Here is a 25,154-nt window from a genome sequence, read left to right as displayed (position 1 = left end):
ATTTGAGGTGATTTGCACAGGGGTGGCTGATTGTTACAGCGGTTTTGACAAACGCAAAAAAAAAAAAAAACCCACGTGTGACCCCATTTCGGAAACTACACCCCTCACGGAATGTAATAAGGGGTGCAGTGAGAATTTACACCCCACAGGTGTCTGACAGATCTTTGGAACAGTGGGCTGTGCAAATTAAAAATTTTGTACAGCCCACTGTTCCAAAGATATGACAGACACCAGTGGGGGGTAACGCCTTGTTACGTTCCTCAAGGGGTCTAGTTTCCAAAATGGTGTGCCATTTGGGGGTTATTTTGCTGGCCTGGCACCATATGGGCTTCCTAAATGCAACATGCCCCCCGAGCAAAATTTGCTCTCAAAAAGCCAAATATGACTCCTTCTGTTCTGAGCATTGTAGTTCACCCATAGTACACTTCAGGCCAACTTATGGGGTACCTTCAAACTCAGAAGAGATGGGGTTACAATGTTTGGGGGGTATTTTCTGCTATTAACCCTTGCAAAAATGTGAAATATGGGGGGGAAACACACATTTTAGTGAAATTTTATTTTTATGTTTTTTACACATGCAAAAGTCGTGAAACCCCTGTGGGGTATTAAGGCACACTTTATTCCTTGTTACGTACCTCAAGGGGTCTAGTTTCCAAAATGGTATGCCATGTGGGGGATTTTTGCTGTTCTGGCACCATAGGGGCTTCCTAAATGCAACATGCCCCAAAAACCATTTAAAAAAAACGTACTCTCCAAAATCCCCATGTCGCTCCTTCGCTTCTGAGCCCTCTACTGCGCCCGCCGAACACTTTACATAGACATATGAGGTATGTGCTTACTCGAGAGAAATTGGGCTACAAATATAAGTATACATTTTCTCCTTTTACCCCTTCTAAAAATTCAAAAATTGGGTCTACAAGAACATGCGAGTGTAAAAAATGGAGATTGTGAATTTTCTCCTTCACTTTGCTGTTATTCCTGTGAAACACCTAAAGGGTTAAAACGCTGACTGAATGTCATTTTGAATACTTTGGGGGGTGCAGTTTTTATAATGGGGTCATTTGTGGGGTATTTCTAATATGAAGACCCTTCAAATCCACTTCAAACCTGAACTGGTCCCTGAGAAATTGTGAGTTTGGAAATTTTGTGAAAAATTGGAAAATTGCTGCTGAACTTTGAAGCCTTCTGGTGTCTTCCAAAAGTAAAAACACGTAAATTTTATGATGCAAACATAAAGCAGTCATATTGCATATGTGAATAAAAATAAAAATTATTTGGAATATCCATTTTCCTTACAAGCAGAGAGCTTCAAAGTTAGTAAAATGCTAAATTTTCTAATTTTTCATAAAATTTTGGGATTTTTCACCAAGAAAGGATGCAAGTTACCACAAAATTTTACCACTATGTTAAAGTAGAATATGTCACGAAAAAACAGTCTCGGAATCAGAATGATAACTAAAAGCATTCCAGAGTTATTAATGTTTAAAGTGACAGTGGTCAGATGTTAAAAAAAAAATGGCCGGGTCCTAAGGTGTAAAATGGCTGGGTCCTTAAGGGGTTAATGAAAATTCTTCAAAGTTGGATTGAAAATTTTTTTTTACACAAAAATGCAGGTGTTACCCTAAATTTTTCATACCGCCCTGTACGCGTAAAAATAAGTTATAGGGGTCAGAACATGACAATTTTAAACATATTAATTTTCGTGCACATAGTTATGATTTTTTCCAGAAGTACGACAAAATCAAACCTATGTCAGTAGGGTAATCATATGGACCTACAGAATAAAAGGGAAAAAAATTACCAAAAATGTACTGCATAGAAACGGAAGTCCCCAAAGTTTACAAAATGGCTTTCTTCTTCACTTTGTCGCACAATGATTTTTTTCCCATTTCGCCATAGATATTTGGAGAAAATAACTGATGAAATAACAAAGTAAAATTGCCGCAAAAAAGAACCCATCATATGGATTTTTAAGTGCAAAATTTAAAGAATTATGATTTTTTAAAGGTGGAAAGTGGAAAAACGCTGAATCCTTAAGTGGTTCATGGAAAAAGGGGGGTGATTCAGATTTTCCTTAGGGAAAGGGCTAAATTTATTAACACTTTATTTTCACTTGTATTTTGCAATGTTATTGCCCCCATATAGCGGTGGTCCCATCAGCCTGACGGGAAGGTTTCACTGTCACTTCAGAAGGGACGATCAACTTGGGGTGAATGCGGAGCATCAACGCGATCGGAGATGTCCAGTCTTAGCCAAGGGTCCCGGCTGTTGATGGCTGCCGGGACCGACCCGATATGACGCAGGCTCACCTTGTGACCCCGTGTTATATCACCGGAGTCGGCGCAAGACGTAAATATACGTCCGTCATTAAGGGGTTAAAATTGTCCAATTTTGACCCCCTATAACTTTAAAATTTTGATGGCCCCTTTTTGATCGCGCTTTATTCATTTTTTTTTCTAGTGTATGAAGTGACCAAAAATACGCATTTCTTGACTGTGCGGTTTAATTAACATATTTTGTTTAGACATTTACGCACGCAGCAATACCACACGTTTTTTATTTTAATTTTTTCCTTTTTTTTTTTTTTATTTGAAAAATGGGAAAAGCGGGGTGAGTTAAACTTTTATTATGGAAGGGGTTAATGCATATTAATACACACATACATACACACCCCTCGACCTCAACATACGATGGTAATTAGTTCATGAACCATAGTTAGTTCAAACCATCGTATGTTGAGGGATCCGTGCAATGTAAAGTATAGAAAGTTATATTCACCTGTCCCCACCGCTCTGGACCATCACCGCTGCCCTGGATGTTGCCCTCCATCGCTGTCGCGGCATCCCCGGGGTGTCCCCTCCGGACAGTCTCTGCTGGCCAGGATCGTCGCTCTTCATCGCCATCAACACGTCGCTGCACACACCACTCCTATTGGATGGCGGGACGGTGTGCGCGGCGACGTGATGACGACGGAGAGCGACGGCGATGTAGCGGAGCCCTGAGAGGACGGTCCGGAACGTCGGGGACAGGTGAGTGACCATCACCATACCTCACTGGGCAGCTTAAACGGCTATCCGGCGGCAGCTGAAACCGTCTGCGCTGCCGGATAGCCGTTTATGCGATGGCCCCGACATACAAAAGCATTGTGTGTTGATGCTGCCTTCAACATGCAATGGCCTCTGAGAGGCCATCGTATGTTGAAATTATCATATGTTGGGGCCATCGCAGGTCGGGGGATCACTGTATATATAATTTTTTTTTTTTTTTTTTTTTTTTTTTTTTAAGTCCCCATAACATGCAATCTTTAGAGCATTGATCAGTGTTACCGGTGCTCCATTGCTTTAGCCTGGCAATGCTGAGTGAAAGCCTGGAGCACCGATTGGACAGCAGGGAGGAAGGTAAGATACCTCCCTACATCCTCTCAGCGTGGCAGTCCTGAGTAGCCTACTGAGCTAGTCCTATGAAAACAAAAATGGTAGCAATAAAAAATTCAGATTACTGCTCAAAAAATAAGCCCTCATACAGCCCCATATATGGAAAATAAGAGTTATAGGGTTCAGAGGAGGACAGTTTAAAGAATACTAATTTGCTTACAAGTTATTTTGTGGCACCTACACTACCCAGTGAATGGGGCTTGATGCAGTTGGTTCACTGTAGCCGGACCTGGTTACTGCAGCTCTGGAGGTACAGTAAACTGAACCAACTGTTTCAGCCTCATTTACAGTGTAGTAAAGGAGCTGTGGGTGGTGTTGAAATGTTGGCACCCTGTCTATAAACTATTGGGGGCCTCTCTTCCAGGAGAAGTCATCAATCGTGTTGGCCTGGAAAACACCTTTGACCCTAAGATTGCGCTTGACTGCTGCAAAACAGCTGAAAAACGCCTCTGAAAAGTACATGTAATGGAACACAATCATAGTATAATTATGTGTAATTGTGTGCAGAGGGCGTAGTAAGTCCTGGGTAGGTCCTATACATTGACTCCAGCAAAGACATATTTTTTATAGATCCGTATATTCTACTGTTCAAACATTTTCTATTATGTGTCTACAGTTCTCATGCAGACCTTTTTACTCTAGTTACAAATAAACCTGGTGCAGTATTATACTGCAGTTGTGCCCCTTTTTCTGACTCGTATATATTTCTATCCAACAATATGTACTGTATATTGGCAGGAAGTAGAAGAAAGCTAGTTTTCAGAAATAGTGATTTTGGAAACATGGAAACCTTCTGAAAAAAAGCTCCTTATAAAAACAAATATGTATAATTTTCTTGTAGGTCACCAATGTGGATGATGAGGGGACAGAGCTGGGCTCTGGAATTATGGAGCTAACACAGACTGAGCTGGTATTACACACCAGGAAACGGGATGCTGTCAGATGGCCATACCTCTGTCTACGGCGCTATGGATATGACTCTAACCTCTTCTCCTTTGAAAGTGGGCGACGTTGTCAAACTGGGCAGGGTAGGATTCATCCTTCTCTACAGCACCTTCACAATGAAGTTAAAACTAGTCCATTATTAATACTGTTGTAGGATGTTTGCTAGACCTGTAGCGCACACTATGCTGTTTCTGCTGTATATCTTCCCAGTAAAATTGCTTACAAATACAGGGTAATTTAACAAGGATGGTGCAAAATTCTATCCAGAAAATGAACGGAGTGAACATAACATAAATGTATTTAAATAATTAAATATTTTAACATGGTATATAATGTAACATGGAAAGACACAACTCGAAGATTAAGCCACTTCATTTTTGTTTTTAATTTCATTGTTAATTTTTTGACTTTCCCACATCTTTCTAGACAGTTTTGGTTTTTTTTCCCTACACTCAAAAAAAACTTTTTTAATGCATTAATTTCTTTCATTTCAAGTTGGTAATAGTTTTTATGTGTTCAAAATAGCTCTGTACAATGCTTTAGAATATTATTGCGATATATAAAACAAAAATATATCAATTTTCAGTGTTTTTATGCCTTATGTCAGTGTTTCACAACCTTTTCAGGACAAGTACCCCTAAGTGGTAGGATGCTCCAATCTAGTACGACTATAAACATTGACTAAATAAACATTGACTAAATAACACCAAGCTCACACTGCTGCCATAGGCTCTGTTTAAAGTCTTTGTCAGAGTTACACCTCTGCCGAAAAGGGTCACCTTTAGGCTGTGGGCATTAAAACCTTCAGCCTACAAAAGTGACAAGCACCACAGCTTTCATCTAAATGTTTGTCCTGACTGTTCAGTTTGTTTAAAGCAGACAGAACGTCTCAGCTTGCGTGGGCACGTACTGCCTGGCGTCTTGCAGGTTGACAGACTCTGCCCTAGGTAACACAATATGTGTGATATTTATTTAAAGTGGTACACTGGGACTAAAATTTGGTGGCCTTTCCAATCTTGGGTAAATGGTTCTAAAGAGGAAAACATAGCAGAGCTCCTCATAGCGTAACTTGTAGGACCAATAAAGCAATAAAAATGAGTGAAAACCCCTTTGCAGGTAACCACTCACCTACACCTCAAGTCCTGGGATTTTTTCTTCAAATACATTTTGTTTCCAATCTTGGGGTGGATTTAATTTGTTAGGGTGCATTCACACCACGTTTTGTACATATGGGTGCTGGATCCGGCGGGGGAGGGGCAAACCGGGCGCTCCCATACCCCGGCCGGATAAGCCCGTGACTTCATTTACTTTAATGACCCGACCGGAGTCAAACGGTGACTCCGGTTGGCTCAGTCTTGACCCGTATGCGGTTGTAGCTCAGGGCAGCTCTTTCCAGTTTCAGCAATACCATACCCTGACCGGGGGGTTTCAAGACTGATCAGGTATTCACAGCCTATCCTAACAGGCAATCAGTTTTGTAGTCCTGGCTGTTTGCTATGTGGACATAGGTAAGCCATTTTTGAAGTGATGGACTCAATAGGGCTTTACATTCTGATAGAATAGTATATTTGCTGAATAAAATATTCTGTAAGTCAGGTGTGTTTTTTGTTACTGACGTTTCTTTATTCCCTTGTTTCCACTCTCAGGCATATTTGCATTTAAATGCTCTCGGGCGGAAGAAATTTTCAACCTGTTGCAGGAACTGATGCAGCGTAACAGCATTAGTGTTGTTGAAGAACCTGTCATGATTACTAGGACCGGCCACCCAGCTGAAATGGAAATGCCCCGAACTCCACAGACCCCTGGAGGTGCATAGAAATACATATATGAAAGAATGTTGTTAAATAGTGGACAATACAATGCACGATGGGAGTATCCCTTAAAGATGCTGCTTAGTTTTGTTGTAAATAATGTTTGTATTTTATAATTCTACCTAATTTATTTACTTTTTCCTGCTTTGTTGCATGATGGGACTGCCTTCACTTCAGTCTATAAGCTGCCCAGAGGAGCATAGAGTGGGGGTAGGAGTTAGGCTAAGTTCACATCTGTGTCAGACCTCCATTTGCGTCCATTCCAGAGGAAAACAACGGAGCTGGGCAGTCTTTTGCATAATGGACCCAAACAGGTCCCGACTGGTCCAATTACCTTTGAATGGGGCCCTTTGCGTTTCCGTCTGGTTTCTGTTGTTTTTCAGGAGTTGAGCGGAGAGAAAATACTTTTGGCATTTGAACAGAATCTGCAAATGGAACTCCCTGAACGGAGCTCCAACACAGATATGAACAAGCTTTTTGCAGAGACCAGGGGACCAAATATACTTTGTTGCTAAACATGGCTTCTATAAGCTTCCAACTAGAAAGCTATTAACCCGCACTGACAATGATCCCTCTCCCCTCATGGGGCAATCGCTTTTAATAGATTACCAATAAAAACATTATTTTTATTGGTAAAGTGCATAATATCCACAGTTTCTATTATTTTTGTGTTTTGTAAATAATAAATGATTGATCTTTAGTTCTTGATGAATATACTTCTCACTTTGGTTCAAAAAAACTGAATGGAAAGCTGCCCCAAAAAGCTAATAAAACTGTGAGACCCTCAACTTCAGAACAAACAGAATTTGACTGAAACCAAAACTGTCTGGTTTTACCCATGAATACCAATGACAACTCGGCAAGAAACACAGTTTTGTTTTCAGGTAGATTAATAAAACTGGGCTAGGAACTTTAGACACTGTTTAAATTTCTTATTTTTCAAATCTTTACTTTTTTTATTGAGAAGAGCTTCTGGGCAGTCAGGGGAGGTGATTTTCAGGGTGCAGTTAAAAGGATGTGGTAAGCAAGGTGAAGGGAAACAGAAAGTCCTGGATCTGAATATGTAAGTTGGTGGTAGAGTAGTATACAGTAGAGGTAAAAGTGGTTAGCAGAAGTTGCTTTTAAGAATACTCCTAATAGTGACATCTATTGGCTTTTTGAAGTTACAATTTTTTTCCCCTTCAATGATTTTGGATTAATAGCTTTTATATGTAGTGTATAATTATTATTATTATATATATTTTTTGTTATACCCCTCTCCAAGCTTTAGGATACACTGGCTTTCCTAATGGTTTTCACAATTTTTCACGTGATGGACCTTCCTACCCTTCAGCACGTCACCCATCAATGGGTAACCTGAGGCACCAGTCTGTTGGAGAGGATTCTACCCATGGCTTAATAACTCCAGATGATCAGGTATATTTAAATCTAATCTTTATAATAATTCAGTCCCCTGTAGTGTATCTTTATCTGTAGTGTGGCTGTTGCCCACACGTGTCAAAAGTTTTTATTTCCGCACTTCTTACTCCTGAGACTATGCAAACAAGCCTGCCAGGGATTGTGCAGTACGCTGCCGCTGCCTTCCCTGGATGATAACTAGCAGTCACAGCAGGTCTTAGGAGTGAGGCTTGGTGCAATCAAAACTCTTGGCATGTATGGGCAATATGTCAAAATGTTTTGGACAGTAATCCTTCAAGGGCACAGCCAATTTACATTGTTTTTATTTTCATTTTTTTTCCTTCCTGGCTTTGTAACCCCTTAAGGACCAAGCCTTTTTATCACTTTAATTTTTTCTTATAAAAATCTATATTTTTGGACTTTGTTTTTTTTTTTTTTTTTTTTTTTACGCCATTTAGGTAGCCATGTCCTCTGCTGGTGTTGGTCCACTGTACTTCATTAAATCCAGGGTCAACGCATCCATCTACCAGGAGATTTTGGAGCACTTCATGCTTCCTTTCCTTTTAAGTTGCATTAATGAAATAAAATGAATTATTGCACAATATTCAAATTTTTCATGTTTCACTTGTAATTTAGGGAGACCAAAACAAAACTAACTCTTCTTCATTGGCAAGGCATTTAGAGGACGAGGGTATTAGAGTGGGGAGGTTAGCCATGAAATTTGCACGGATGATGCAATGCTATTCTTGGAGAAACCCCAACAACATTAACCCCTTAAGGACTGAGCGTTTTTCCGTTTTTGCGCTTTCGTTTTTTCCTCAACTTTTTAAAAATCATGACCCTTTAACCCCTTAAGGACCAAGCCCATTTTGGCCTTAAGGACCAGAGCGTTTTTTGCACATCTGACCACTGTCCCTTTAAACATTAATAACTCTGGAATGCTTTTAGTTATCATTATGATTCCGAGATTGTTTTTTCGGGACATATTCTACTTTAACATGGTGGCAAATTTTTGTGGTAACTTGCATCCTTTCCTTGTGAAAAATCCTAAAATTTGATGAAAAATTAGAAAATTTTGCATTTTTCTAACTTTGAAGCTCTGCTTGTAAGGAAAATGTATATTACAAATAAAAAAAAAATTTTGATTCACATATACAATATGTCTACTTTATGATTGCATCATAAAATTGATGAGTTTTTACTTTTGGAAGACACCAGAGAGCTTCAAAGTTCAGCAGCAATTTTTCAATTTTTCACAAAATTTTCAAACTCACTATTTTTCAGGGACCAGTTCAGGTTTGAAGTGGATTTGAAGGATCTTCATATTAGAAATACTCCACAAATGACCCAATTATAAAAACTGCACCCCCGAAAGTATTCATAATGACATTCAGTCAGCGAACGGGCGAACTACAATGCTCTAAAGAGAAGGAGTCATATTTTGGCTTTTTGAGAGCAAATTTTACTCGGAGGGCATATCGCATTTAGGAAGCCCCTATGGTGCCAGAACAGCAAAAAAAAAACATATGGCATACCATTTTGGAAGCTAGACCCCTTGAGGAACGTAATAAGGAATAAAGTGAGCCTTAATACCCCACAGGTCTTTCACGACGTTTGCATATGTTAAAAAAAAAAAAGAAAAAAATTTCACTAAAAGTGTTTCCCTCCCAAATTTCACATTTTTGCAAGGGTTAATAGCAGAAAATACCCCCCAAAATTTGTAACCCCATCTCTTCTGATTATGGAGGTACCCCATAAGTTGACCTGAAGTACACTATGGGCGAACGACAATGCTCAGAAGAGAAGGAGTCATATTTGGCTTTTTGAGAGCAAATTTTGCTCGGGGGGCATGTCGCATTTAGGAAGCCCCTATGGTGCCAGAACAGCAAAAAAAAAAAAACACATGGCATACCATTTTGGAAACTAGACCCCTTGAGGAACGTAACAAGGGGTACAGTGAGCATTTGCTCCCCACTGGTGTCTGACAGATCTTTGAAACAGTGGGCTGTACAAAAGTTTTCATTTTCACGGACCACTGTTCCAAAGATGGGGGGTAAATTCTCACTGCACCCCTCATTACATTCTGTGAGGGGTGTAGTTTCCGAAATGGGGTCACATGTGGTTTTTTTTTTTTGCGTTTGTCAAAACCGCTGTAACAATCAGCCACCCCTGTGCAATTCACCTCAAATGTACATGGTGCACTCTCCCTTCTGGGCCTTGTTGTGCGCCCCCAGAGCACTTTGCGCCCACATATGGGGTATCTCTGTAGTCGGGAGAAATTGCGTTACAAATTTTGGGGGGCTTTTTTCCCTTTTACCTCTTGTGAAAATGTAAAGTATAGGGCAACATCAGCATGTTAGTGTAAAAAAATTAAATTCTTTACACTAACATTCTGGTGTAGACCCCAACATTTCCTTTTCATGAAGGGTTAAAGGAGAAAAAGCCCCCCAAACCTTGTAACGCAATTTCTCCCGAGTTCGGCGATACCCCATATGTGGCCCTAAACTGTTGCCCTGAAATACGACAGGGCTCCGAAGTGAGAGAGCGCCATGTGCATTTGAGGCCTAAATTAGGGATTTGCATAGGGGTGGACATAGGGGTATTCTACGCCAGTGAATCCAAAACAGGGTGCCTCCAGCTGTTGCAAAACTCCCAGCATGCTTGGACAGTCAATGGCTGTCCGGCAATACTGGGAGTTGCTGTTTTTCAACAGCTGGAGGCTCTGCTTTGGAAACAGCGGCGTACCGGACGTTCTTATTGGGGGAGGGGAGGGGGGGCTGTGTAGGTGTATGTGTATATGTAGTGTTTTTAACTTTTTATTTTATTTTGTGGTAGTGTAGTGTAGTGTTTTTAGGGTACAGTCACACGGGTGGGGGATTACAGCGAGTTTCTCAGCGCAAAATTTGCTGCATCTCAAACTTGCAGCGAGAAACCCACTGTAAAACTCTCGCCCATGTGAATTTACCCTGTACATTCACAGGGAGGGTGCACCAGCTGTTGCAAAACCACAACTCCCAGCACGCATGGTCTGTTAGTGCATGCTGAGAGTTATAGTTTTGCAACAGCTGGAGGCACAAAGTTTAGGAAACACTTAGTTAGAAACAGACAATGTTTCCCAACCAGTGTGTCTCCAGTTGTTGCAAAACTACAACTCCCAGCATGCCCAGACAGCTGAAGGGCATGCTGGGAGTTGTAGTTTGGCAACATCTGAAGGGCCAGTTGTTGCTGAACTAAAACTCCCAGAATGCCTGGAAAGTGAGTGCATGCTGAGAGCTGTAGTTTTGCAACAGCTGGAAGAGCACAGATTGGAGACCATTATACAATGGTCTCCAAACTGGGGCCCTCCAGATGTTGCAAAACTACAACTCCCAGCATGCCCAGACAGCCAAAGGCTGTCTAGGCATGCTGGGAGTTGTAGTTTTCAGACTCCTAGAGGCAGCTGTGAAGATCTTCACTGCTGCCTCTGAGGACCATGTACTTACCTGCCGGTCCCGTCGCTGCTCGTCCACGTGGCCGGTCCCGCGCTGCTCCTCGATCCCGCCGCTGCTCCAGGTAAGGCCGCCGGTCCCCGTGTGTTCCCCCCCTATGCCGCAGGTCCCCGCGAGCCCCCGCAGCCGTCTTCCCCCGTTCTGCCCGACTTCCAGTGGCGTGCAGTGCGGGGGATCTGAACTTTCACCCCAGGTCACTGTGATTGGTCCACATGGACCAATCACAGTGATTGCTGACCAGGACCATCAATGGATGGTCCTGGGGGGTGAAGCAGAAGTTGTCCCCTGCTGGAAACAGCGGGACTGAACTGCACAACCCTGCGTTTATATATGACATTCTGCGGGAAGGGGTTAAATTTTGCACCTCAAAATCCATATAGTAACATAGTTCATAAGGTTGAAAAAGAATCCATAAAGTTCAACCTATAACCCTAATGAGTCCCTACTGAGTTGATCCAGAGGAAGGCAAAAACCCCTCATACTAGAGGTAAAAATTCCTTCCCGACTCCAAATATGGCAGTCAGAATAAATCCCTGGATCAACGTTCTGTCCCTATAAATCTAGTATCCATAACCAGCGATGTTATTATTCTCAAAAAATGCATCCAGACCCCTTTTGAACTCTTTTACAGAGTTCACCATGACCACCTCCTCAGGTAGAGAATTCCACAGTCTCACTGTTCTTACAGTAAAGAACCCCCGTCTGTGCTGGTGTAGAAACCTTCTTTCCTCTAGACGTAGAGGATGCCCCCTTGTTATAGATACAGTCCTGGGTATAAATAGATCATCGGAGAGATCTCTGTACTGCCCCCTGATATATTCATACATAGTTATTAGGTCTCCCCTAAGCCTTTTTTTTGTAAACTAAATAACCCTAATTCTGATAATCTTTCTGGTACGGTAGTCCTCCCATTCCCCGTATTACTCTGGTTGCCCGTCTTTGAACCCTCTCCAGCTCCACTACATCTTTCTTGTACACTGGTGCCCAGTACTGTACACAGTATTCCATGTGTGGGCTGACTAGTGATTTGTACCGTGGTAGAATTATTTCCTTATCGTGGGCATCTATGCCCCTGTTGATGCACCCCATGATTTTATTTGCCTTGGCACTGGTCACTACAGCTAAATTTACTGTTAACTAAGACTCCCAAGTCCTTTTCCTCGTCGGTTGTCCCAAGTGTGCTCCCATTTAATACAGAATCCTAGCCCGGATCTTTCTTCCCCATGTGCATAACCTTACATTTATCAGTGTTGAACCTCATCTGTCACTTCCCAGCCAAAACCTCCAACCTATCCAGATCCATTTGTAACAGTGCACTATCCTCTATAGTGTTTACTGCTTCATATGATGGCTTATTTTTTGCTCCACCAATTCTACTTTTGTAATGACATCAGTCATTTTAGCTAAAAATCTACAACGAAACGGGAAAAAAAAAAATCAAAGTGCGACAAAATTGAAGAAAAAATGCCATTTTGTAACTTTTGGGGGCTTCAGTTTCTACGCATTTTTCGGTAAAAATTACACCTTATCTTTATTCTGTAGGTCCATACGGCTAAAATGATACCCTACTTATATATAGGTTTGATTTTGTCGTACTTCTGGAAAAAATCATAACTACATGCAGGAAAATGTATACGTTTTAACTGGTCATCTTTTAAATTTTTTCATGTATGGGACGGTATGAGGGCTAATTTTTTGTGCCGGGATCTGAAGTTTTTAGTGGTACCATTTTTGTATTGCTAATTATTCATTTTTTCATGAGTTGAAAAGTGACCAAAAGTACGCTATTTTGGACTTTGGAATTTTTTTGGCTGACACCATTGACCGAGCGGTTTAATTAACTATATATTTTTATATTGCGGACATTTCCGCATGCGGCAATACCACAAATGTTTATTTTTTATATAAACTTTATTTTTTATTTTTTTTAATGGGAAGAGGGGGTGATTCAAACTTATTAGGGAAGGAGTTAAATGATCTTTATTAACTTTTTTTTTTTTTTTTTTTTTTTGGCACTGCAAGTGATATTTTACATTGAACAATGGTTTCTCATTGGAAACAATTGATCCATGATTCTGCCACTTGACTGCTCATGCCTGGATCTCAGGCACTGATTAGTCATTCGGCGATCGGACACCAGGAGGCAGGTAAGGGGATCCTCCTCCTGTCCTACAGCTGTTCGGGATGCCTTGATTTCGCCGAAGCGATCCTGAACAGCCCCCTGAGCTAACCTGCAGTAGTTTAGTTTCACTTTAGATGCGGCAATCAACTTAGAACGCCATGTCTAAAGGGTCAATAGCACGCGGTACCACGATCAGTGTCACACTCTATTAGCCGCGCATCCCGGCCATTGTGAAAGGCTTGGCCCGACACGCTATGGCCCCGCGTTATAGAAAGGGAGCGGACTCAGGGCGTACAGTTACGCCTTGTGTCCTTAAGGAGTTAAGGGTATGTTCACACTACAGAATTTCTTTATGGAAATAGAAACTTAGAATGTGTCGGCATATAAGAACATCTAGTTTGCCCAATATTCTGAATACTATGACTAATCCCTCGCCCTATCTTAAATGAAGGATAGCCTCATGCCTATCACATGTGTGCTTGAGCTTCTTTACTGTATTTGCAGCTACCACTTCTGCAGGAATGCTATTTCATGCATCTACTATGTCTTTCTTCCAGGCTATATTAGAAATGTTATGGTCTTTTAACCTTTCCTGGTAAGTTTTATTCTGCAATCCATGTAGCAGTTTAGTAGCTTTTCTCTGAACTCTCTCCAAAGGATCTATAACCTTCTTGAGATATAGGGGGAGATTTATCAAAACCTGTCTAGAAGAAGAGTTGCTTAGTTGCCAATAGCAACCAATCAGATCACTTCCTACATTTTTCAGAGGTCTTTTCAAAAATGAAAGAAGCAATCTGATTGTTTGATATGGGCAACTTTTCCTCTGGACAGGTTTTGATAAATCTCCCCCACAGTCTCCAAACGAGGTCTCACCAGTGTTCTGAACAGTGCATGAGCACTTCCCTCTTTCTACTGCTAATACCTCCTCCTATACACCCAAGCATTCTGCTAGCTTTCCTGCTGCTCTATGACATTGTCTGCCTACTTTTAAGTCTTCTGAAATAATGACCCTTAAATTACTTTCCTCAGATACTGAGGTAAGAACTGTATGAAATATTCTATATTTTCCCCTTTTGGTTTTTACTCACAAGGTGCATTATGTTGCACTAATCCACATAAAATTTCAGTTGCCATTGGAATCTATCTACGAACGTCTCCTCCAACTCTGTCCTGCCTCGCCCTGAACCTACTCTTCTCTTACTTTTGTTTCGGGCTCACTCTCGTTAGCCAGAAAGGGTCTCCTGAGACGTTTCCCAGGGCAGTTATCCTCCCTCAGCACTGGAAATCCTCATTGATGCCATCTAGGTTGATGTTTGTGGAGACTAAAACTGGGTATGCCAAGTGAAGGAGTTGGTGGTGTCCTTTGCTAGCTTCTGGTTGCCTTGGGACTCTTTTCAGGTGCCCCCTGAGCTTCTTTAGTTGGTGGACTATATATGAATGGTGCCCCCACACACACACAATCTTGCTTTTCTCTACCTTTTCTTACCTCTGCTTCCCCCTTTACTTCTTTCTTTATGGCATGCCTTCATTACCCTATCCTATGCTTTTGACTGTGCGGCTTTGACCACTTAAAGGGGTACTTCACCCCTAGACATCTTATCCCCAATCCAAGATAGGGGATAAGATGTCTGAATGCACAGGGTCCGGACGCTTGGAGCCCCCGCAGTCTCCGGCCAGGCACCCCAGTGTTCTGAATATTTATGTACAGAACGCCGGCTGTGCTAGGTTTCAGGGGGCCGTCATTGCCATTAATGTTTATGGGAGAGGGCAGAGTACTCCTTTTAAGGCTCGTACATACATCCAGACAATTCTATGTTGCCTACTTTTTGTGTGTGCAGTGAGCTGTTCATTTATTTTTTTTTTTTTTTTTTTTAATGCTTGTTGGTGGTTTTGTTATCTCCTTTTGCACTGTATTCCAGTACAGTTCAGTCCTGCATGGCATTTCTCTGCCATTGCCTTTCTGTTCATGACCTGTAGCATCATTCACAATGTTGTTTTTTGATATTTTATTTTTATTGAAATGTTCCATTTTAGTTGAGTTCTGACCATTCCTCTAGTTTAACGTATCCCTCCAGGAACATCAACCCTATTACAAATCTTTGTGTCAGCATTTGTAGTTCATTAGGTTGAAAAAAGACTAGAGTACATAAAGTTTAACCTATATCCCTAATGAGTCCCTACTGAGTTGATCCAGAGAGAGGCAAAAAACCCTCCTCAGAGGTAAAAATTTCCCGACTCCAAATATGGCAGTCAGAATAGATCCCTGGATCAACCTTCTATCCCTATAGATCTAGAATCCATAACCAATAATGTTGTTGTTCTCCAAAAATGCGTCCAGACCCCTTTTAAATTTTTACTGAGTTAACCATGACCACCTCCTTAGGCAGAGAGCTCCACAGTCTCACTGCTCTTACAGTAAAGAACCCCATCTGTGATGGTGTAGAAACCTTCTTTCCTCTAAACGTAGAGTATGCCCCCATGTTATAGATACAGTCCTGGGTATAAATAGATCATGGGAGAGATCTCTGTACGGTCCCTTGATATATTTATACATATTTATTAGGTTGCCCCTAAGCCTTCTCTCCCTCTCCACTTTCTCGTACACTGGTGCCCAGTACTGTACACTTTATTCTATGTGTGGTCTGACTACTTTGTACAGTACCCCATTAAAGGGGTACTACAGTCCTAAGACATCTGATCGCTGTGCCGCGCGCTATTAACCCTTTAAACGCATCGTTCAAAGTTAATCGCCACATCTAAAAATAAAGTTAATAAATGCCGGTTAGCTCAGGGGGCTGTTCGGGATCACTATGGTTAAATTGCGGCATCCCGAACAGCTGTAGGACACGAGGAGGGTCCCCTTACCTGCCTTCTGGTGTCCAATAGCTGTATGACTGCTCAGTGCCTTAGATCCAGGCATGAGCAGTCAAGCGGCAGAATCATTGAGCAATGTTATCCTATGGGATAACAATGCTCAATGTAAAAGATCAGTCTGTGCAGTGGAGGCTACCTTACAAGTGGATTATTGTGGATGGCTGCAACAAAATGCTGTCAGGTTGTGTGTAACCAGTGAATGCTGGAGGAAAACCTATTTCAAACTAATTCATTATGCCATCTTTGAGTTTAACCTTCCAGCAACTTCCTTTTGTAAGTGTAAAAAAAAAAAAAAAAAAAAAAGGAAACTCTGACTTATGGTACAGTATATGGACTTTGTGTAACATAGTTACATAGTTAGTATGGTTGAAAAAAGACATACGTCCATCAAGTCCAACCAGGTGATTGAAGGGAAGGATGTAAGGGGATAAGGGAAAGGGATGTAGTTTTATAATTCTGCATAAGCATTAATGTTATTTTGTTCCAGGAATGTATCTAACCCTGTTTTAAAGCTGTTAATTGTTCCTGCTGTGACCAGTTCCTGAGTTAGACCGTTCCATAAATTCACAGTCCTCACGGTAAAGAAGGCGTGCCGCCCCTTTAGACTAAACCTTTTCTTCTCCAGACGGAGGGAGTGCCCCCTCGTCCTTTGGGGGGGTTTAACCTGGAACAGTTTTTCTCCATATTTTTTTGTATGGGCCATTTATATACTTATATACGTTTATCATATCCCCCCTTAAACGTCTCTTCTCAAGACTAAACAATTGTAACTCCTTTAATCGCTCCTCATAGCTAAGATGTTCCATGCCCCATATTAGTTAACCTCTCACTGGGATATGGTGCTTCTGTATATCAATAAAATATGCCCTGTGGACCTACTAAAAGAACCACAGGATATCCTTTTACATCACCTTCACCTACAGGATAGCGCGCGCGCACACACACACACACACTCCATCCCTAAGATTGTGCATATTGTTCTTTTAATAGCTAAGAGGGTGCTTCCACAACTGTGGCTTTCTGAGCTAATAGCCCAATTGACTCAAATAGTAGCTGACCGCTCTTATCCTTTCCTCTGCTCCTGTGCTCAGACTGTCGGGTGGCGTTCCCCTTCATCCAAGTAGCAAAAAACCAACAATGTCCGGCACCACGACAGAAGGTAAAACGTCCAGTTTGAGGAATAAAAACTGATAGCATATACACAGAGCATAGTATCCTACACGTTTTGGGCAGTAGTGCCATGACTAAGGGCAGTACTGCTTGAAATGCGTAGGCTACTACGCTCTGTGTATATGCTATCAGTTTTTATTCCTCAATAAACTGGATGTTTTACCTGCTATCGTGGTGCTGGACATATTTAATTTTTAATAGCCCAATTGAAACCTCTCCTGGACATAGACATAATAGAAACAGAGCATCATAAAGAAAAACAGAACTTTTATTGTATTCCATTATAACAGGGAGGAGTGAGCAGATGTAGTTCTCCTCAAAGCACAAAGTCACGTACTGGGAAAGGCCATATTTAGGTGGCTACGTGGAAGCTTTATGGCTTCTGTCAGATGAAGGATTATGCTGTGTTACTGGCTGGTGTTACAGATTCACTATGGTACTTGCACAGCTGTATTTATATGCCTCTACAGAAGCACCAGTTGTGCCATGTTTCTTAATACCTAGGTCAGGTTCCCTTTACTTTGTCCGGCTTTTCTCTTCTTTTCTCCATCCCCCTCCTTTCCTTGGATTAATCGGCATGGTTGTGGATGTCATATACATGTAGCCAGAATTGCTTATTTTGGGAGTTCCCTTGCTTACTTGCTTATCAAATACATGGAATAAAGTAGGGCTGGGCGGTAAAGCGGTTCAAACCGAATACCAAAACTTTTTTGCTGCACAATAGGAATTTTTCCCAATACCTTAATTCCTGTTTGGCCCCTCCCCCTCTGGAATGAAAGAATTATCAGCCCAGCGCAGCGCTGTCCCCACATCGGGGAACTAATCATATGTGGCCCGCGAGCGCTGTTCTGAACCCCCCCGCCCCCACTCCAGTTATCAGCCCAGCGCTGCCACTGTCCCCATCTGGGTACTACTCGCATGTAACCCGCAAGTGCTAACCTCCTCGTCATCCTGTTTGTTGCGGGCCGCCGGCACTGACACTCTATACTGTACGCCAGTGGTTTTCAACCTGCGGACCTCCAGATGTTGCAAAACTACAACTCCCAGCATGCCCGGACAGCCGTTGGCTGTCCTGGCATGCTGGGAGTTGTAGTTTTGCAACATCTGGAGGTCCGCAGGTTGTAGACTACTGCTGTACGCTCTATCCCTATGCCCGGGCTCCAAAAGTTAAACAAAATAAACTTTTACTCACCTTTCCTGTCAGTCAGGACCAGCTACCTGGAGACTGGAACGTCGGACAGTCGTCATCCTATCACCGGCCGCAGCGATGTTCCACCTTGGCTGGTGATAGGCTGAGCCAACTGTCATGTAAGAAGCCAGCTCCTTACATGACAGTGGGCTCAGCCTATCACCGGGCGAGGCGGAACATCGCTGCGGCCGGTGATAGGATGACGACTGTCCGACGTTCCCGTCCCCAGCGTAACGCCGACGTAACATGCGTTAGTTTATTTCGTTCACCTTTTGCAGCCCGGGTATAGGGAATACCGCACAGTATAGAGGTCAGTGCTGGCGGCTGCAACAAACAGGACGAGGAGGGCAGCGCTTCCGGGTGATATGTGATTACTTACCTCAATGGGGACAGCGCAGTGTCGGGTTAATAATTACTTTTGGGAGGGGGGGGGGTCGGGGGTAGATTTGGAGAATACCGTTATATACCGTGGAACTGCCATAGCTTACAAAAATAACGTGATACATATATTTGGTCATACCGCCCAGCCCTAGAATAAAGTGTGTATAAACGACAATTCACCCCAGAAACATCAAGTCTTTACACACTTCCATCGACATCGATGCCCAAGAGGTTTGTTTCGTTTTTTTTTTTTTTGGTTGTATATATATATATTATTTTTTTTGTACAAAAGCAAAAAAACTATATAAATTTCATATTCACCTAATCCACAGAATATAGTTAACATCTCATTTATATCCTGCTGTGATTTCCAAGAAAACTAAACCTTTAAAAACAATTAAATTGTTGTTGGTGTGTTTTTTTTATTTTGTGTTTTTATTTTCTTTATTATGCAAGAAATTATGTGATACATGAATGGGGTTATGCAGCAAATCACATTTTTAAAATAAACGTGCACAGGCTGTGTGATAATATAAAAAAGGCCTATTGATCAAGGCATCCAGTATCCAGTAGGCTTAGTTTATTACTGGTAAGTACCGTATTTTTCGCACTGTAAAAAGACAAGAAGCGCTCATAGTGCATTAAAAGGGTAATATAACTAAGCCGATATTATCGGATGCACTTACCCAATAGGTTGTGCAAAGTCAGGCACAGCACTGTAAAAGGTATTCCACAATGCAGCCAGTCCCACCACCGCAACGGTGTAGCAAATATAGCAAAAACCTCCAAACTCCACAAGGACTTGAATCGGCCCAGAATGGATGAGGAACAAGAAGATCACTTGGCGATTTATTTGGAACAATGCGTTTCGACGCCAGGACAGGCGTCTTTTTAAAGTTCACATCTAATGGTCACATAGACATATTTATACAAGCTTAAAACACAACTCAATTAACTTACGGCGAGTGAATCCTCCAGACACGTCGGACCGGAAGTTGTCATCAGGGTCATGGCACGTCAGAGGAAACACAAGATCAGGGTCACGGCGTATCAGAAGAAACACAAGATGTGTTTCCTCTGATATGCCGTGACCCTGATTGAAACGCATTGTTCCAAATAAATCGCCTAGTGATCTTCTTGTTCCTCATCCATTCTGCGCCGATTCAAGTCCTTGTGGAGTTTGGAGGCTTTTGCTGTATTTTTCGCACTATAAGACTCACCTGACCATAAGACGCACCTAGTTTTTAGAGGAGGAGAACAAGAAAAAAAATATTCTGAACCAAACGGGTACTAAAATATTTAGGACCCCCCTTGTAAACAGCAGGACCCCCCTTGTAGTTGCTTACCGGTACCGCTGCCCTGTTCTGCTGTCCCCATAATGGAGTCTATGGAGGAACATGTGACACACACGTCATTCTGCTTCCTCCGTAGCGTTACGCTGGACACAGGGGAGTGATGTGTGTATCACATGCTCCTCCATAAGACTCCATTATACGGACAGGAGAATGGGACAGCGGCATGGCTGGTAAGCTTACCTCTTCAGCAGCCTCCCCTCTGCAGCCTTCCCTGCACTTCGGCCCACACATTCGCTCCATAAGACGCATGGACATTTCCTTCCCACTTTTGGGGGAGAAAAAGTGCGTCTTATGGAGCGAAAAAAACGGTATATATATTATCACACAGCCTAGGCACATTTATATATAAAAAAAAATAATAATAATCATTTTTGCTGGTTAACTTAGCTCCTGTGCCAGTTTGTTTGTTTGCCTTTAGTATTGAACAGTGTTTTTTTAATTTTTTTATTTTGTGCCTCCCCTTTTCCTGTGATATGAGGAGTTTAATATTTGGCTGCACATCTTTATATTTCCCTCAATAGCCAAGTATCTAAGGGGAGCTGTGAATCTAAGTTTATGTTTCCCAATTTCTTCGGCTGCATAATATTAAACGTTCTATATCTTGTAAGCAGGGGGCACAAGAGGCTATAAATAACCAAAAAATAAAACTGGCTATTGGAAGGCGGGGATGAATGAAAAATGCCTCTGGAACATTTACAAAATTACCCCAACCCCCCATGGAAATTTTAAGCAAATGGCAGACTTGTACTGATCACAAAAAAAAAAAAAAAAAAATTGGCGCCTACATAAACTAAAAGAATTTACAAAGAAAAGACTTCAAAAGAATGACGAACTGTATTAAATAAGAACAATCTTAACTTCAGAATGAAAACCTACAGATTATAATTCCCCAAAACAATGTACAAAAAATCCAAACCAAGGTGACAGCTGAACACTTTACAGCCAAGTTTAAGTTGAGCTTCATATCTGGAAGTATCATCTGTCAGCGTTTTAATTGTTTGGTAAAGATTGTTATTTTATATACTGCTTATGTAATTCTTCTGGAGTTTGGATTTTGTAGGTTCTTGCAAATGTTTTAAGACTTGCCTGGATGCATCTTTAGTTCTGCTAATCACTCACGTGCCCAACTTGTTAGCACTTTACACGTGGTAATAAAAAATATAAAAAAAAGCTTTAGGCTTATGTTTGCCAAGATATAATTTAAGATGTACTGTAATTTTTTCCTTCTAAGTTAACTACTGTGGATAGTGTCATTTTTATTATATATAAGTGATGCAGTTTGAACTTTATTACTTTCATTAAGTCTATTAAAGTGGTATCCAAGTGCAATGTTATGATAAAGACATAAGATAAGAAACTTTTTGTTTGCTTTTCAGTCTCATACCTATGTGAATACGGCAAGTGGGGAAGAGGAAATGGGTGGTCGACACTGCATGCACTCCTTGCCGGAGGCACATGCACCTTACCATGATCCACCAAGGCATATGCTGGGCCCTGGTTGTTCCATGGAAGATCGAAATCCACAAGTCTATCTTCAGCCTGGAGAAGTGAAGTTTGTACTTGGTCCAGCACCAGCCTACAGACGCATGCCTCTGAGGGGAGATAGCTTTTGCCGACACCATAGAGATTGTCAAGGGCATGTCTGTGCTGGAGAGAGAGAGCACTTGCCTCCACATAACAACAATAATGAGTGCAAGGATCAATGGGGTTCACACAAGTGTGCCTATGAAAATATCAATGGCTTAGTACCATCAGGAAGTATTGCTCTACGAAGAGGTACCACAAGCAGGAGTCTCAAGTTGTCTACTGAGGGGCTGCCATACAGCAGTTGTGCACACCGCAGGACGGCAATGTTACACTACGAGAACCTACCCCCACTTCCTCCCGTTTGGGAGTGTCAGTCCTTACAACACGATGAAGATGAGGAAGAGGATGAAGATGATTCTACTGATGCCATGACACCATCTCTTAATGGATACCATGATGACCCTGTGCAAAACTACATGAATGCTGAGAGTGTCACTGCTTGTGGGGGGCATCATCATCATCATCATCGACCAGACTGCCAACCACGTAGGAGCTGCCCACCCAATGTGTTCAATTTTGACTTCAGAAGGCCACGTACAGAGCAGAGACAACTCAACTACATCCAAGTGGAGCTGGAGGGGAAGAATGAAGGAAAAGGGAGGCAGGTTCCTCAGATAACCTGCACACCTGCTCCAAATCACCCAACTCGCCGTGCAGACTCTTATGCTGTCATTGACCTTAAAAAGACAGCTGCGATGTCTAGCCTACAGAGAGCTATGCCCCGAGATGATGGCACCTCTAGAAAAACCCGACACAACAGCACGGACCTTCCTCTGTAAAAGCTGCTTGTTCTCACCCAATATTCTGATCTTTTCTAAAAGCCATCTCTACAGCTGTTACCGTGGCTTTTATTTGGTTTCCATGTTGGACAACCCCCTTGTACTCTAGCCTCTTCGACTTTTTTGCCCCCTGCAGTGCAAACTTTCTTAAACTCCATAGAATGTGAAAGCTAGCTTTTCAGAAGGGGATAAAAGAACATTAATGGCTGCCGCATAGAATACTGTTTTTATTTTTTTTAATTTTTTTTTGTTTCCTACGTTTTTGGCTTGGTTATCCCCTGACTGATAGCAAAGCCTGGGCTAGCATCTTTAAAAAAAAAAAAAAATATGGTGGTTTTTTTTTCTTCTTGTTTTTTATTTAATTTTCTAACTGTTGCTTTTGTAGATATCCTTTTTCATCGCAAATTAATTTATTAATTTAACTTATTTTTTCTATTTATTTTTATAAACATTCCATGCCTTATTGTGCCCTATGGAATTATTTAGTCCTGCTTCAGAGCAGATAATTAAGGTCACTTTTCTTGACCAATGTGCATTATTGGTTTTTAACCTGATACCTCTTCTGATACCGCCAGAACATTAGCATGTTACAGAATAGAACATGTATATACCCCTCTATTGCATTTTTGCAGAATCTAGCTGTGTAGGTGCTAATAATGAGAGATGATGGGCCTTTATGGAAAAATATGTATAAATATATAATATATATATATTAATATAGACAGACATTTATATAGAAATATAAGGGACTTGGGGAAAACTAACTTATTTCAAAGACCGAAGGATACTTACAGGGAATATGAACAAGCCCAATATCTTATGCATTTACTTGAATGAAAAGTGCCAAATGTTTCTACCTGTGCCATGATGAAAGTACAAAAACACACATGCATTCCTTTAATCCGGCACCATTAGCAGATTTTCTAGAGCAATTAAAAGTTAATTTGCTGAGAATTTGAAAAATGTAAAATTTTGGGTTGCACAGCAATGTAAGAACCTGAGTTGGTTCTTAAAGTGGTACAGTACCATAAAATTAATAATGTAAATATTAAAGTAAATAATATAATCATGATCGTGACCTAAATGTCTAAAAAGAGTGGTAGTGTTTACAGCAAAGATTACTTAAGTTTATGTATTTGGCACCAAAACAAACGAGTGATCTGTTAGCAAATTGATCTGTATATATCAAGTTTATGAAGTGAAAGCCAAGATCAGGTTTAAAGAATTATGGATCTGTGATAGAGGAATTTAAGCGGTGATGGATACATTCTTGAAAGCTTGGTTTTGTATAATAGGTCTTGTAAATTTGTTTGTTATAGCGTTCATTAAAAAAAAAAAAAATGGCAAAAATTCTGGTCCAAAGGCTTTTACTAAAAGAAGAAAACAATTTGCCAGTAAGTCTAAGGACTTTCTTTTTACAGTATCTGTGTAATTTTTCACACATAGTAAGAGATACTGTTGGCTTGGAATGCCCTTGCTGTTTTATCTGTTGAGCGCTGCAACGCTTGCTAAATAAAACCATGGGGTGATGTGTTAACAGTCTACTTTAAATGGGCACTCTCATTAAAACTAATTTTTGCTATTGCACTCCTTATGGTAAATAAAAAATATTTCTAATATACTTTGTTTAAAAAAATGAAGATTTCTATGTTTTATTTCGCTTAAAAAAGCTCAAGAGCACATTTTCCCCCAACTCATACACAGACTTTGGACCAAAGTCCGAACACAGGAAGTGCCGCCTGGGGGGGGGGGGGGGGTCCAGCCAACAGCATATGGCAGTTATGTGTGAGAGGAGCTATGATTGGATGAGGCTGGACACCCCCCCTCCCCCCCCCCCCCACACCTTCAGCACTCCAGGCGGCACTTCCTGTGTTTGGACTTTGGTCCTAAGTCTGTGTATGAGTTGGGGGAAAATGCTCTTGAGCTTTTTTAAGCACAGATAAAACATAGAAATCTTCATTTTTTTAAACAAAGTATATTTGAAATATTTTTCATTTACCATAAGGAGTGCAATAGCAAAAATTCGTTTTAATGAGTGACCCTTTAAATTGCTGAAACTCATTAGAAAAGGTGAATGGTTTTACATTGTTATTCATTTTGTGGCAAAGCAACAATAAAGTTGGTGACATTGTGAAAAATATATTTTTAAAGCTCCTCTTCTGCACTGCTAGATCTATATATCTGTTCAGCCCATCTGCATCAAAGCAGTGGGTTTTAGGCCTCCTTTTACATATATCAGTTGTCCGGCAGGGTTTTTCTCCGGCATGCACCGGAGGGAAACTGATGGTAGAATTGATCCCATTCATTAAAATGGGGCAGTTCACAATCATCCGGCCTCTCAATTTGGATGCAGGATGGTTGAACATGCTGGATAGGGGAACGCAGCTTGCTTTATTTAGGCTAAGTTCACCTATGCCAGTTGCTGGCCATATGTGAACCCAACTTAAATATAAAGAATGAGGTCGGCACTTATCTGAAAAAAGGATTGCTTTGCGGCAGTCTGGCTATACTTTACTGACTACTTCCACTAGTGTTTAGGCTATGTTCAAACTATATACGCTGCAAACTTTAATGCTGTGTTCAACTGTTTATATTATTGATTTTACAATGCATCAGATCCA

The 25,154-nt window shown here is 41.3% G+C and overlaps 1 protein-coding gene across 1 annotated transcript in view; it reads left to right on the top strand.

Annotated features, from left to right (window-relative positions):
• The window catches only part of FRS3 (fibroblast growth factor receptor substrate 3), a 76,946-nt gene extending 52,828 nt beyond the window's left edge, over window positions 1-24,118 (top strand). Inside the window, exons 4-7 of the mRNA XM_056557757.1 lie at window positions 4,276-4,462; window positions 6,026-6,187; window positions 7,455-7,606; window positions 21,544-24,118. Of these exons, the coding sequence (XP_056413732.1) occupies window positions 4,276-4,462; window positions 6,026-6,187; window positions 7,455-7,606; window positions 21,544-22,533 (1,491 nt within the window). The 3' untranslated portion in view covers window positions 22,534-24,118. The remainder of the gene's footprint in view (window positions 1-4,275; window positions 4,463-6,025; window positions 6,188-7,454; window positions 7,607-21,543) is intronic.
• The last annotated feature ends 1,036 nt before the right edge of the window (window positions 24,119-25,154 follow it).

The sequence above is a fragment of the Hyla sarda genome, chromosome 2 (genome assembly GCF_029499605.1).
Source record: "Hyla sarda isolate aHylSar1 chromosome 2, aHylSar1.hap1, whole genome shotgun sequence".
In the NCBI taxonomy this organism is placed as follows: Eukaryota; Metazoa; Chordata; class Amphibia; order Anura; family Hylidae; genus Hyla; species Hyla sarda.
The sequence above is the reverse complement of the archived record's forward strand: the minus strand, read 5'-3'. Positions and strand labels throughout refer to the sequence as shown.